Source organism: Mesoplodon mirus (genome assembly GCF_964341445.2).
Source record: "Mesoplodon mirus genome assembly, chromosome: 16".
Classification (NCBI taxonomy): Eukaryota; Metazoa; Chordata; class Mammalia; order Artiodactyla; family Ziphiidae; genus Mesoplodon; species Mesoplodon mirus.
In genome coordinates this window covers 4,315,460-4,331,141 of record NC_138992.1, presented here as the reverse complement: position 1 = coordinate 4,331,141, position 15,682 = coordinate 4,315,460, and the positions used below count along the sequence as shown (strand labels likewise).

Sequence of the window (15,682 nt, the reverse complement as noted above, 5' to 3'; positions counted from 1 at the left end):
GCCACCCCTACCATCCTGCCCTGAAGAGCTACAGCCAAAACGGCAGGAGACACCCAGCTTCGATCTGCACCCGCTTCCTTGTGTGGAGACATTAAGGTCTGATGAGCTCTACCCTCAGGACTTAAAAGGAAGGAGAAGGCCCAGCTCCCTAGGATCTTTTGGGCTGGGAAAGCAGCAGCCCCACTGGCACAGTGACGGGAAGAGCTCTGCTGCACCCTGGACCGTGTCTCACGTCTCCTCCTCCATCACTTCTGCGACCCTCTGGCAGTGGCCCTACAGACGAGAAGCCACACTTTAAACAGCAAAGGACTTTTTTTTTCTTTTTTGCGGTACGTGGGCCTCTCACTGTCGTGGCCTCTCCCGTTACGGAGCACAGGCTCCGGACATGCAGGCTCAGCGGCCATGGCTCACGGGCCCAGCCGCTCCGTGGCATGTGGGATCTTCCCGGACCAGGGCACGAACCCGCGTCCCCTGCATCGGCAGGCAGACTCTCAACCACTGCGCCACCAGGGAAGCCCCAGCGAAGGACTTTCGAACGTCCCTTTGAGTTACAAGAGCACAGGCGGCGGCCTAGGGAGAGGGTGCTCCAGTCTGCATTCCGGCTGGGGCCATGGGGGAGCGGCCCCAGGAGACAGAGCACACACGTGACAGGCACCACGGAAGGAAGAAGGCAGGCTGGGTACCAGGGCCTTGGTCCCCGCCGACAGGGAGGAAAGGGCATGGAGCGTCACCCGCTGGCAAGCGGCCCGGGGGGCAGCTGAAAGGGCCCGGCCACTCCCGTCACAGAGGATGGGGGAGACGGGACAGTGCAGGGAGGGATGCTCTGGTCACTCACCGCTTGCCCAGGGTGCCCAGGTTTTCCTGGGAAGCCGATCTCTCCAGGCAAACCCTGAAAAGGGAACCGGAGGGGAACCTTCAGTCTGACCTCTTCCGAGCATGAGCTCCCTTCTCCCAGCACCTTTCCTGGCAGGAGCCCAGGTCTCTAGCTCTGACAAGGGCACCCAGGGGTGGATACCGCTCGGGGGCATCTGGCTGCCCTTGGTGTGGGCCACAGTGAGACGTGGAATCGTCACACCTCCAAGGCTGGCCGGCGCGGGGCTCATCTGGTCTGCAGTCGGGGCCACCGGCACCTTCATTCCCGCCTGGAGGGATGGGTGGGAACGCCTCCCTGTGCCCCACCAGCGGGACCCCATCCCTCTGCTCGGCCTACAGGGAACTTTCCCAGAGGGCTCCTGAAATGCGGGAAGGGAGACAAACCACACGCTCCTGAAAGACCTCAAAAGGACGACCCCAGCCCAGTGTGCCTCTCCCCCTGCATCTCTAGGAGCAGCCAACAATGCGCTGCGTAGCTCAGGTGCTATTTCCAATCGAAGGGGCTCCAGGGCCGGCTGCTGCTGGGGCCCTCCTTGCTCATGCCTTCGCTCTGCTCTCAGACTAAGACCAAACACGTGGCTCTACACCACGATGTCCCTGGCTCCCAGGGCCACGAACCCTCCATCTAAGTGCCCTGGGGACAGAAAATCAAAACCAATCTCACCGGGGGGCCTCCGGGTCCAGGGGGGCCTGGGACGCCAGGTGGTCCTGGGAGGCCCTGCAGAGAAAGAGCACAGCCTGGGTTACAAACGTGCGTGGAGCAGCCTCCTGGTGACACTGTCCTCTGAGAGGGGACAGGGATGGGGACCTGTGAAGGGGGGCACTGACGCTTTACTTGAAATACTGTATTTTTTCAACAAAAAGGAACAGGAGCAAAAAGAAAAGGTCTGAAGTAAAATTTGCAAAATGGTAACATGTGTACTAACTGGGTGGTGGGATAATATAACTGTCTGCTATATTATCTATTCCAGTATATATTTAAAATATTTGAGCATTTAAAATAAATACGTACGTGCACGAACACACATACACACAATGGGTTAACTCATGAACAAAAATCGTCTAGAACAGTGGTTCCCAAGCATTATTCAGCATCGAATCACCTGGGGTGAATCAAGAGATATGTTCAAACCCTCTCTCTCTCCACTACACACGTTCTAGGAGATGCACCTCTGGCCTTTGTTTGTCCAGGTCTCTCTCCAAATATGCCCTCCCTCCCCCGTCTCGCTGCTCGGATGGATGTCTCCACCTTTCTGAAATTTCCTGCAATTCCCCAGGCAGAATTAATCGCTCCCTCCCCCAAACCGAAGGCCAGTGCAACAGTTCTCATCTGACCCCCGGGCCCCCGAAGGCAGAGCCCCCCACTTGCTCCCCCCCGCATCTCATCTCGCACAGCAACAAGCCCAGGGCTTGGAATAGAGCAGGTGCTCAGTAAGCGTTTGAAGAAGTCAACTGCACTGAACACAGCTGAGAGCGCTGTGCATTCCTAGAGAACAATACATCGCCACTGGAGGACGGTAAACACTAAAAAATGGCCAAGGTTGCCGCTTCCGCGGACAGTTCCTTTTTCTCCCTCTGAGGGCGCTGGTGAGTCCACAAAGGGCAGAGAACGGCGACGTTTACAGAAGAGAACTTTTTGGTGGCACCCGGACCTAGTTTTCTTTCTTTCTTTTTTTTTTTCCTGACTGATACAGAAAACTTTAATTTAAAAATAGCCATTATTTGAATATAAGCATGCAATCCTATAGTATGCTATTTTTGCTCTTCTTTGGTGTGCACAAAGTTTAGATAGATAGATAGATAGACATTTCTAAAACCCACTTTTTTCCATTTAATTATTATTATTTTTTTATTAGTTTCTGCTTTATAACAAAATGAATCAGTCATACATATACATCTGTTCCCACATCCCTTCCCTCATGCATCTCCCTCCCTCCCACCCTCCCCATCCCACCCCTCCAGGGACCTAGTTTTCTACGTAGCTCACTCAGTGCTGGAGAGCCTTTGGGGATAACATTGACTTTTATTAGGAGACATCTGCTTGGAGCTGGAGCGACTGAATGGCCAGGCAGAGCTGGACAGTGGCCTGGGTGGGTACCGATGCAGGGTGCCCCTGATGGATGAGGACGGAGGGGGAGGGCACCAAAGGAGGCTGCTGACCTCCCCCCTATCGTGGCTCAGTCCTGCTCCGCCCGCATCTGCTCCAGCTCAGCTCCTCTCACCTCCCAGCAAAGCAGGAGCCCTGCAGGTGGCACTCCCAGGACCCACCCCTCCACAGGGCATGTTCCATTGACCTTTTTACATCGCCCTGACCTCTGAGGCTCTCACAGCAACCTCAACCCCACGGAACTCATCCACAGCCCCTTCTCACCTCACGCAGCTCTCTCTCTCTCTCTGATAGCAAATGGGATACACTTAGCTTTCGTCCCTCCTTACGTTCCCCGTGATGCTGACGGCCCCTGGAATGCGCTGGCCTCTTTCAAGGTGATCGTTCCAGCAAGCTGGCCTCCTGACCTGCTCATGACTCTGACCGTGTTTCCCCTTCCTCCCCCGTCTCCTGCCAACGGCCCTGCGGGCTGCTGCTGTTTGCTTGTTGCACTCTCACAGCACGTTAGGGTAGACAGATCTTCAGGGATCCTCTACTGGAAACAAAACCTCCTTGATCAACCATAAAGACAACTGAGGCTCAGAGGGGGTAAGGGCCCCATCTGAGGTCACACAGCCATCATCTCCAGTGGATCCTGAGCAGTCCAGCTGCTGCAGAACCACTGGAAAGCTTGTCGTAAATACAGGTAAACAGGCCCCTTGACTGGACTCTAAGGCACAGGTCTGGGACAAATTTGAGGGGCCAGTGACCTCGGAACACTCCCCAGGTACCTGTGGAGAGCAGCCAGGTCTGGGGATTACCTGTGTGGACCACCTCCATGCAGCACCCTAACCACCATTCTCACTGCTGCTAATACTACAAGCCCAGGGTTCCAGCAGGGACCCTTGCAAGGAGGGAGCAGGAAACACAGATGTAGGAGAAGGCCGAGGGGGCAGCCCCCTCCATTTAGGGTTCACTCTGCCCTGAGCTACGTGCATTTCACCTCATCTTAATCCTCACGCTAATCCTTTCAGGTGGGCCCTGTTCATCACGTTTTGAAGAGGAGGAACTGGAACCTGGAGGAAAGTGAACCGGCGTCAGACGCGGTGGCGTCCAGCACAATGTCCCTGGTCCTTCACCCCCTCCCTTGTGAAGTGTCTGCCAAGCTCCCCGCGCGTCACAGCCAGTCCACCCTTAAACAGCCTGATCTCCTAAAAGACTGTCTGCACATTACATGAACTTGGGGCTTTCCAGCCCAGCTCTGTGATCTCCGAGTCCACCACCTTCGTAGGACCACGGCACCTGGGTCGTCTCTCTGCATGCGGTGCGGGTTAATAACTATCTGCCTGCTTGATGCTACCGGCTCAGGACCGAGGGCAGAATCCCACACGGTCATCAAAGAACCACCGCAAGGGCCTTACAAAGAGGCGGCGCTGGAGGAAGCGGGACAGCCGCTCCAGACACGGCCACACAAGGGGCCGGCCAGTGGCCTGCGGCTTCCTTTCCAGCCGGCCGGGGGCGCCCTGCAAGTCCCAGCGGGAAATGTTGGGGTAAGGGGTGGACAGCAGTCAGGATTCAATTCCAGCCAGCCTGCCCTGTGGACGCTGCCCCGGGGCCACACTGTGGCCGTCACACGGCACAGTGTCCATCTTCCTCCCAGGAAGGCTGAGTCCAGCCCCGCCAGGTCAGAGTGGACTCAGCTCCAGCGAAACTCCGTTTGTTTCTGATACCACCGCCTCTGCAAGCCGGGGGCAGGGAGTGCTGGGAGGATGTGGATGCACAGGCCCATCAGCCATCTACACCTGGCACCCTCAGCCAGGAGGGAGCAAACTGCGCTTTTAGGGCACCTAGCATATGCCTGGCCTCCTCCGAGGTCTCTACACACGGGGCGCCATGACCTCGGTGGTCCCCGACTCCCTGGCTGTGAGCCCCGGCGCTCAGGGTCCACACGCTGCAGCAGCTCATCTCAAGGACGCGAGTCTGCTGACTCCTATCCACGTGGCGAGCTCCTGGCCTCGCAGAGGTCCACTTCGCCGGTCTCTGCAATGGGGCTGTGAATCCTACAGCCCCAAGGTTGAACGTGACGATGCAGGAGGACAAGAGGTTCGGGCCTGGTCGCTGAGGGAACAGAGCAGGGGCGTGCACGCCCCGTGACGTGCACCCCAATCGTCCCAGGCTACGTGGCAGCCTCCGTCCTCTCACGGCCTGCATGTGCAGATGTTCTAGAGAATGTTCTCCCTCCCCCAGGAGGCTTCAGAGGCAAGGAAACCTCGCATCTGTCACCACCAGCAAAAGTGCAGTGTGTTCATGAGTGAGAAGCATCATGGAGTCTGGGGGCACAGGGGCCCTGGGCGGAAGACGAGGTGTCGGTGGGTGACGGGATGCTGGCAGCACCCGCTGATGCCATGGAGGGGAGCGGGGAGTGGGGAGCAAGCAGGCAGAAGCTTCGGTCCTTACATCAGAGGCCTCTGCAAAGTCCTGGGGCCTCTGGAGAAGCGGCACCTGGAGACCAGGATGGTGGGGGTGGAGGTCCTTCCTCCAGTCTACACGCATCGGGCACCTTCCGTGTTCCCTCCGGATCTCCAGGTGACCCAGCCCTCCCTTCCAGAAGACTGCAGTCTTGCAGAGTAAATAAAATGCAAGCCCGTGACCTCCTGGGAAAGCCGTGGGCTTGGCATCAAAGGCAGATGGTTAAATTCCGAGCAGCTGTTTGACTCGAGGCAAAGTATTTGGTTTATCCAAAGCCTGGTTTCGAAACATACAGAGTAGTAGGTACAATAATACTTTATTTTCATAGTTTTTGTAGCAAACCCCTGGGTCCTGGCACGTGGAAGAACTCATGAGATATTTGTTGAATCTAATTAAAAATATAGAAAATGACAACAAAGAAGAAAGATGCTCTAAATGCACAGAAATCAAGTAAAGGCATAGTGGGGAAATCGGGGATGCACCTCAGAGGGTAGGGTGAGTTTGGTCTTGGAGGGCAAAGTGGGGCCTTGGCAAACGAAGTGTGGTCGAAGAGGGCGGGCACCACATGTGGACAGAGCAGGATAAACGGGAACAGGCGCTCCGCATGACTGGGATGCCCAGTAAGAGCAGGAAGCAGAGGCCCCTAAAACTAGGCAGCAAGTCTGGGGTCTGAAAAGCCCGGCTTTGTCTTTGAGGCGGCTCAAAATACAGAGGTGTTCTAGAAGACAGACACAGTCAGATGTGTGCTTAGGAAGACATTCTGCTGTCCTTAGGATCACTAGGGAGAAGGAATCCTGGAAGAGACAGACCAGGAGACAGTGAAACCACGGTGCAGGCAAGACGCCAGTGAGGCTGGGCCCCGTGTGAAGTGGATGGCGGGGAGGGATGCAGACCAGGGGATGGTCTGTGCGGCAGTTCAGCGGTGACAGGTGAGCATCTGGCGGGGATTGGACGCTACCTGAGACACTAAAAGGAGGAGAGGCTTTTCCAGGAAATCGACTCTGCAGGGGAAGGAAGAGATGTGGGGTTGGGGTGGGGGGGAGGGGTTAGTCTGGGATGTGAGTTACAGGCCCTCCAGAGCCTCAACTAGAGAGAGATTCCCATGGGGTAGCTGGGGGCGTGAAGAGAGTGCCGGAACCCAGTGATGCCACTGGTGGAAGGTTCTGGTGAGGCGTTTACATCTCCCGGATCCTAGCGCACTCCACACAGAGCTGAGCACAACGTCAGCTATCTTGGATGGTGCATATGGCACTTCAGAATCTTCCAGTGGCCTTGGGGACCTTACCAGTGACGGGCAACAACTACTGTTTAGATTGGACTAATCCCCCGGCCCAGACTTCTGGTTGACTTTAATTAGTACCCTCACTTTATCTTCTCTTTCGCCTGAAAATAAACAAAACCTCAAACAGAAAGGCCATCTGAGTCACTTAGTTGGTAAGTTTCCAAACGAAACTAGATGGCTCATTACTAAATCAAAGCAATTTATGAATTTTCTATTTTGTTCTGTACATACTGGCATTGGGATTTTTAGGCACAAAGAAGCTGCCTTCCTCCCACCAAAACAAAACAAAACAAAACAAACCCCTGCTTGCTATAAGCTTCACTATTCACCACAGCCATGACATGGAAACAACCTAAATGTCCATCAACAGATGAATGGATAATGAAGATTTGGTACATACATGCAATGGAATATTACTCAGTCATAAAAAAGAATGAAATAATACCGTTTGCAGCAACATGGATGGACCTAGAAATTATCATACTAAATGAAGTAAGTCAGACAAAGACAAATATCATATGATATCACTTACATGTGGAATCTAAAAAAATGATACGAATGAACTTATTTACAAAACAGAAACAGACTCACAGACATGGAAAACAGATGTGTAGTTGCCAAGGTGGGGGGAGGATGCAGTGGGAGTTTGGGGTGAGCAGATGCAAACTATTATGTATAGGATGGATAAACAACACGGTCCTACTGTAGAGCACAGGGAGCTGTAGTCAATAGCCTGGGATAAACCACAGTGGAAGAGAATATGAAAAAGAATGTGTATACACATAACTGAGTCACTTTGCTGTATAGCAGAAATTAACACAACATTGTAAATCAACTACACTTCAATAAATTTTTGTAAAAAGATGCTTGAAAGCCAAAGACTCTCTGCACTATTATGCCTCTTTCATAGGTGAGGATATTAGGGTTTCAGGAAAGAAACATGGCTAAAGGAAAGTCAAGACTCAAAGACCAGTCTCCGTGTGGCCAGGGGCTCTCCGAGGAGCCAGAGGCAAGTCACCCTCCCCTCGTCACTGACGCAGATGTTGTGCGTGGACCAGGCGGAAACCAGGGTTCCAAGGACTTGCGTTCGGAGGCATGTCTTGTGTGCGTGTTTTGAGGGAGACTCTCCTGAGCTCCCACCTTTACGTCAACCAGGGGAGCTTTGCATTTGTCTAGTTCATATGTGTGGCTTTTATTTTTAAAAGGCAGCTGTAAAAATTGGACAAACTGACTGCTAAATTTTCTCCCAAGCTTTAGGGATAAAGTGTGAAGAGTGGGAAATAACTTCAAAAAATAGAAACAGGGAGCGTCCAGCATTTTCCCACTGGATTTTAAGGCCCAAGAGGGCAGAGACCGTGTCTGGTTTTGTTCACCACTTTATTCGCACGGCACAGGGACGATGTTCAGTCACCGTTTACCGAGGGAAGAGTATTAGCAGCGGAGGTAGAAACGAGGAGGAGGGAGGGGGCGGGGGGCAGGCAGATCCTCAAGTTCTGGGCCACTGCCCGCTCTGGGCAGGGTGCTCCCACGAGCCAGGATGCAGGATGTGGCTTGTCAGGCCCTGGAGGCGTTAGAAGCTGGTGAGGGGGCTGTGATGACAGAGAGAACAATGTGGAAGCAAGCGAAGGGACCATTTTGGGGACTGGAAGTCCTACGGATGAAGTCAGCGTGACCGTAGCTGAGGGGCCGTCCTAGCTGGGGCTGGTCGAGGCAGGCCCCGCAGAAGGGGCCACGTGTAAGCTGAGAACTGAGCGGCCAGTAAGTCCGGGGAAGGGAGAACAGTGGGTTCAGGGGCCTGAGACTGGACGGACCTCCGTGCGTCAGCAGGACGGATGGGGTCAGTGTGAAGGAGTGAAATGAGCAGGGGACGGGGACAGGGCCCCGGGGAAGGTGGTGGGGTGCCGCGGTGGGAGGGGGCAGCTGGGAGGCAGGTGCATTGCTTCAGGGCTGGGGGCCAGGATGGCTGGGGTCTGGGCTTTAGAATCGGGACAGCGAGAGCCAGTCTGACTTGGTTGTGTTTGGAAGAAGTGGGCAAGACTTCACAGCAGGCTGGGTGTGTGGAGCGAAGGGACGAGGACGACCCTGAAGGACTGGAGAGGGGATGGGGCCCTTTGCCGAGGCGGGGACACTGCAGGGGGGAGCGCACCTGGACGGGGTGGGCACCAGCCGTCCTGCTAAAGAAGGCTGAGTGTTGGATGCGAGTGTCTGATGCACGGGGTGGAGCTGCCCGGGGGCTGGAGCTCGGGGAAGGGCTGCCGCAGAATTAAACGCAGACAGGAGAGAGTGATAAAAAAAGAGGGGTGGGGCCTCCCTGGTGGCGCAGTGGTTGAGAGTCCGCCTGCCGATGCAGGGGATACGGGTTCGTGCCCCGGTCTGGGAGGATCCCATATGCCGCGGAGCGGCTGGGCCCGTGAGCCATGGCCGCTGGGCCTGCGCATCCGGAGCCTGTGCTCCGCAACGGGGGAGGCCACAACAGTGAGAGGCCCGCATACCGCAAAAAAAAAAAAAAAAAAAAAGAGGGGTGGCCTCGTGTGGCTGGATTAACGAAGGTGTGCGTGACGCCAGCTCAGCTCATGGGAGGTTTTCACCCTCTTCTCTTTTTATCATCAATAAAAATACCTAAATAACCCATTCATCTAATTATGAAAGAGAGTGACAAATGAGCCAATAGATCTAAATGTTAACAAAAAAATAACTGCTTTAATTATTACTAATAAAAAAACTAAGTAATGACTCTATCAATTAACCAATAAGTCTAATTATTATTAATAGAAAGTTTGATCGTTCTTAATACGATGGTGACTAAACAGCTACTTAATGTGCTCAGTGATTACAGTGATGATGTATAACCAATTAACCCAATTATCATTATTAATAATGGAATGGCAAATAACTATTCCTAATAGCCACCAAGTTCCAATTGGAGTAGATTTATAAAACTGGATGGAATTTGAAGATGATTGAAAATTACTTGCGTAAATTAGCACGGCAATCACACTCCCTGCGTGACTTGGTAACGTTTGCTTTTTCTGCAAGTTGTTCCTGATCGTGAGTCCTCCTCTCAGTATGTAACTCCAGGGGCACAATGACTGCCCCCCTCAGGAGGGTTCCTGTGTAGAGGCCCAGGACCCCAAACCCACTCAGCCGTCTGGGGTTGGCCCCTTCCCTGGCTGTGTTCCCACCAACTCAAGAGGCTTCCTGCCATCCTGACTGCAGCACTGTCTTTGCATAAACAGTTGCCCAGACCAGACACAGATTTCCACTTTTCCTAAAAGGCTGCCAGGATACAGGAGCCACCACGTAGAATGTGTACACTGAGTCTAAAACATTCCAGCAGGTGGAACTTTTCAGCTTGGAAAAGAGGCACCAAAAGCATCTTCTAGAAGGCCAGCCGCCCTGGGGCCTGGCTCCCTCTGAGGCGGCAGTGCTGGCTCTTCCCGTCACAAGCAAAGCTAATTAAACTCTGAGCTCCATTTCTTTACACTGTAAATGGGCTAAGCACTGCTTTCTCACAGGTGGTTATTACAGGTGGTTATATACACGATTATATACAAACACCAAGGAGAGTGTCTGACAAGAGCAGAAAACTAAACATACGTGCCCTCTGCCCTCTTCTCATCGGAGCAGGAAACCATACGACTTAGTTTCTACTGCAACAGGGCCAACCCTGATTTTCCAGATCAGCGTAGGGACCCTCCTCTGGGCCCGAGAGAGGCTGACGACCTCTCCCCCAGAACCAGAGCTCTGAATACCCCTCTCCCAGGACTCAGCTCAGAGGACTGTCAGACTCTATGTGCATCTCTTTCTGTCCCATTACATCTGGCTCCTCTGGGCACGGACAGTGGCTGCTAGGTTTCCCATCGCCAGAGCTGAATCTGCACACAGTGGGTATTTAGTAAATACCTGCTGAACGAGTGAACCAATGACCAAATGAACAAATGCACGGATGGCAAGCAGGAGAAAACCGTGGCCAGGCCCAGGGAAGGCGAGTATTCAGATATGTCAGGAAGGGTGAATTACAGAGACGGGCAGCGATCCACCAGGGAAACACTGCTCTCAGTGTGGGCGTGGTGGGCTTGGATGCAGCTTGGCGTCCATCGGGTGGTGATCCAATGCGGGGTGCCAGGTAGGACATATTACACACTCTACGTTGGTTCTGAACCACGGAGATCCCCGAATACATCGGGCGCCCTATTTCTGGCAAAACCCCTGCTGTGGGAAAGCTGATCGCGTTTTTATCCACAGCACCAGCTCAATGCCTGGCATTCAGCAAAGATTTGCTGAAGGAAATTCGTTTCAAAATTAAAAATGAAAGAAAGAAATATATTTTCTAAGTAGTCAACAGAAAGTTATAGGGAAAAAATCTGTAACTTAAAGCGATTTGATGGAGCTGGGTTTATGGTGAATTTCTGAAACACACAAGCTTTGCTCACTGGAAAGCAAAGGTCATAAAACAAATGCAAAAACACCCTATCTTTCACTGTGAACATCAAAATGCCACAGTGAACGTGGAATCTTTAGAAGACCGTGAATAATGGCTGATTTCACAGTCCCTCATCCCGGGCTGTAGCCTGACCCAAATGTGAGGGACTGAAATGAAGCCTGAGATTTGCGTGCGGGGTGCCCATCACACACCTCCTAGGTCAGCGTGGGAAAAGCGGGTTTTGCAAGTGCAGTTAGCAGTGTCCTCTGGGGGGTGCCTTCCCGACAATGTCAAAGGACAGTGTGGTCAACACCATGGGACTCGGGCACGGAGGTGGAGATGGCCCGGAACAGGAGGGCGCCAGAGCCGACCATTTACCGCAGCGCAGGGGCGGCCCGTGGACAAGCCCTTAGTGATCCCACCTGCCTGCCTGCGGTCACCACGCCCAGGAGGACAGGACAGCACCCCACCTGGTACTCTCTGTGCCTCCGGGACCCCCCCCATCACCTGGGTCACATCCCCTCATCTTCTCTTCGAATCGCCCTCTCCTTTTACTTTTCTTGGTATTTGTGAAAAATGGTGAGGTTGAAGTTCAGAAGCTAAAGTGACTTGTCCAAGACGCCACAGCCAGAAAGGGGGCCGAGCGCTGGGGCTCTAACCTCCTAACCCACCCCCGCCAACTGGGCTTCCCCCCCAGCACACTGCTTCTCCAGGAATTTACCGACCCTGCTCCGGGAGAGGCTGCGGCTGGGGACCGGGTGGCGAGCTTTGGTGCAGGGGGCAAAGGGAGAATGAAGGGAGCTCTGGACACCCTCCCGTGCCAGGCGCCTTGCTCTGTGCACACTAAGGTGTGTGTGTCAGAGGCAGGGGCTGCTCACAGTGACACACACTCGCAGATGAGGGGGCGTGGGAGGGAGGGAGGTGTCTGCTGAGCGGTGCGTGGCTCCGAGCGAGTCTCTGGGCATCTGGGAGGCTCACCCTTCATCTGTGAAATGAGGATGGTGACCCCGGACCTGCCCACCTGGCGGGCTGGCTGTGGAGGTCCACAGGGGGCCACAGGGACAGCACACGTGAGGCTGTGTGGGAGTGGGGAGCTGGACGAAGCCTGGGGCCAGAGGACGTTACACCAGAGCTGAGTCTGAAAGCGGCGGGGGAGGAAGGCGAGGAGGGGCAGGGGGAGGAGATGAGGGTCTGCCCTCCTCCAGGCCTGAACCCCTCCAGGAGACCAAATGGCCATTCTCCCAGCACCTGAGACGGGAGGCAGGGGGAGCAAGGGGCAGACGGAGGGCAAGTGTCCCACCAAACTTTTTTTTTTTTTTTGCGGTACGCGGGCCTCTCCCGTTGTGGCCTCTCCCGTTGCGGAGCACAGGCTCCGGACGCGCAGGCTCAGCGGCCATGGCTCACGGGCCCAGCCGCTCCGTGGCATGTGGGATCTTCCCGGACCGGGGCACGAACCCGTGTCCCCTGCATCGGCAGGCGGACTCTCAACCCCTGCGCCACCAGGGAAGCCCCGAACATTCTTTTTAATGCTCTGATGCGGTGACCATGCAAGATTCTGGTGACAACCTGAGAGTCGTTACCCCGTCATTTATTCAACCAGAGCAAGCAGTGTTGCTAAGGAAGAGGATTTAAAGGTAGTAGTTACCTGCTGCCCCAGCAGTCCAGGGATTCCAGGAGGGCCGGTCTCACCTTTCTTTCCCTGATATGGAATTTAAGAAAAAAAAAATGTCAGGAAGAACCTAGGGGTAAGACAGGAATAAAGACGCAGACGCAGAGAATGGACTTGAGGACTCGGGGAGGGGGAAGGGGAAGGTGGGACGAAGTGAGAGAGTGGCATGGACATATATACACTACCAAATTGTAAAATAGATAGCTAGTGGGAAGCAGCCGCATAGCACAGGGAGATCAGCTCGGTGCTTTGTGACCACCTAGAGGGGTGGGATAGGGAGGGTGGGAGGCAGGGAGACACAAGAGGGAAGAGATATGGGAACATATGTATATGTATAGCTGCTTCACTTTGTGATACAGCAGAAACTAACACACCATTGTAAAGCAATTATACTCCAATAAAGATGTTAAAAAAAAAAAAAAGCAGCAGCCAAAATTAATAGGCAGGCAGCGCCCGGAGCCCGTCTAATGGCACGTCTGGGGCAGACCCCCTGATAACAGCCTGTCCCCCTCGGGGTGCCCTACGGGGAAGCAGTGTGGGGTTGGGAGGAAGTCTGGAGTCAAGGAGGTTCCCCTTTGGATGCCGGCTCTGTAACTTGGATGATTTTGCTAACACATGGCCCAAAATTCAAAAAGTACAGCAAGGTTCACCTGAGAAAAATGTTCTTATCCTGTCCCCTGCCACTCAGTCCCTTTCCTTGAAAGCAACTAGTCCTACCAGTTGTTGGCTAATCTTTCCAGAGGCATTTTATGTTTAGGTAAGCTTTGCACACGCACACACACACATTCTCTCCCTCTCCCCCTTTTTTTCTTTACAAACTGTAGCATATCATTCAATCTACTGATAAACTTGGCTTTTTTTCACTTAACAATTTAACCCGGATGCATCCTGTATCAGCATGTGGAGAGCCATTCCGTTCTTTTCCACAGCTACATAGTTTTCACCATAAGGATGAAATGTGATACATTTCAACTCTGGGCAGGTAGGTCATTTGGACCATTTCTGCTCTTCTGCTGTTAGACCCCACACTGCTGTGCAGGGCCCCAGCGGGCCATCCTGTGGGAGTGACCTGTCTCACTAAGCCTCAGAGTCTACCCCTCTGAACAGGGGTGAGGTGTGTGCTGGTTAGCAGCACAGCACACGGCGTACATTATATTACAGGCGAATGTGAATGATGGAAGGCCCGTCTGTTTGCTTTCTTTTTTTTTTGGCGGTACGCGGGCCTCTCACCGCTGTGGCCTCTCCCATTGCGGAGCACAGGCTCCGGACGCGCAGGCTCAGCGGCCATGGCTCACGGGCCCAGCCGCTCCGCGGCATGTGGGATCTTCCCGGACCGGGGCACGAACCCGTGTCCCCTGCATCGGCAGGTGGACTCTCAACCACTGCGCCACCAGGGAAGCCCCCGTCTGTTTGCTTTCTTGCTCACAGTTGTTCTCATGACGTCAAAGCATTGCAATCAGAAATGAAATGTAAAACAAGACTCTGAATAAGAATCACATTCCTTGAGTACCTGTTTTGTGTCAAACCCTCTTTTGGGGTTTCCCACATTTTCCTTACGTCTTTACTCTGCAGGACGCCCCTGTGATGCAGGTGTTCTCAGTCCCACAGGGAGGTGTGGAAACTGAGGTTCAGAGTCAAGTCTCACATGTGACACAGCTAGAATGTGACGAGGTTAAGATTCAGCCCCAGATCTGTGTGTGCTGGAGCCTGTACATGTGACTCTTAATTCCCAGGGCTCTGAGGATGACTAAAGGATATAAGTTCTACAGAATATCTCTAATAGTCTAGACTGCTAGATTATAGGAGCTGGGCGACGTCAGCTCCTTCTCTCTTTCTGAAACCCTGGCCCTCTCCTGTCTCTGCCACTGGACACTCTGGTTTGTCCCATGTGCTCCCCCATCCCCAGAGGGAAGGTGTCTTTACGACCTTGGACTGTGCCAGCCCAGTCCTCTGGGGTCCCGTGGATCCCACCTTTCTCCCTCTCCTCCCCGCCACCATGTTTTGGGAGCACGTAGTCGGTGCTGAGCCCAGGGAGCAGTCCCGGGGCACCTTCACCCACAACCTGCCCCAAGAGGCCCCTTCCAGGTGCTTCTGCCTGGAATGCTGGTTCCCAGGTGCCCACATGGCTCCATCCCTCAATTCCATCTGGTCTCTGCCAGACGTCCCCCTCACCCGAATGCCTTCTCTGACTGTGGTCCCCATCCCACCCTCTCTCCTTGCCCCGCTGTATTTCCCTTTGTTTCTATCACCACCACATACACTGCTGACATTCGTATCTACCAGCTGCCCGTCTACCCACTGGGATGCTCATCTGAAAACGAGGACTGGCTCTGCTTTTCTTCAGTGCTACATCCACGGGCCCAGAACAAGGCCTGTCGCATGGTGGAGACTCAATAAACATTCGCGGGCTGGATACGTAACTTGTCCCTTCGGGACTGATGTGGTGCTGAACCAGGACAGTGGCAGTGGGAACAGCAATGAGGGTAGAGAGAAGGGCTGTTAGGGAGGAAAGCCGCTGGCAGACTTGCAGAGAGAGTGAGGTGGTCTGATTTAGAGGCTCCTGGAGCTGCACCCCTTGAGCTGGAGCACATCAGCCTGGAAGGCGCGATCAGGTCTAGGTCAGAATGAGTTCCTCGACACTTGTCAGGTAAAATTCAAAATGTGGTCACAGATACCTTCAGAAGGGAGCCGAGCCTGCAGGAGTCCTGTCTGTGCGTCCATCCTGCTCGGATTACTGAAAACATCAGGGAGCTGATCATGAGAGCTGAGAATGGCCAGCTCCCTGTCCTCAGGGGATGGAAACCAGACATCTTCAATTTTCTATCTAGACAGACACCCCCTCCACTTGCTTCCAAGTTATGCCACAGCGTTATTTACAAG

The 15,682-nt window shown here is 53.8% G+C and overlaps 1 protein-coding gene across 1 annotated transcript in view; it reads right to left on the bottom strand.

Annotated features, from left to right (window-relative positions):
- The window catches only part of COL22A1 (collagen type XXII alpha 1 chain), a gene marked incomplete at both ends in the record, with an annotated part of 243,681 nt that overhangs the window by 105,448 nt on the left and 122,551 nt on the right, over nucleotides 1–15,682 (bottom strand). Inside the window, 3 exons of the mRNA XM_082600940.1 lie at nucleotides 836–889; nucleotides 1,538–1,591; nucleotides 12,779–12,832. Of these exons, the coding sequence (XP_082457066.1) occupies nucleotides 836–889; nucleotides 1,538–1,591; nucleotides 12,779–12,832 (162 nt within the window). The remainder of the gene's footprint in view (nucleotides 1–835; nucleotides 890–1,537; nucleotides 1,592–12,778; nucleotides 12,833–15,682) is intronic.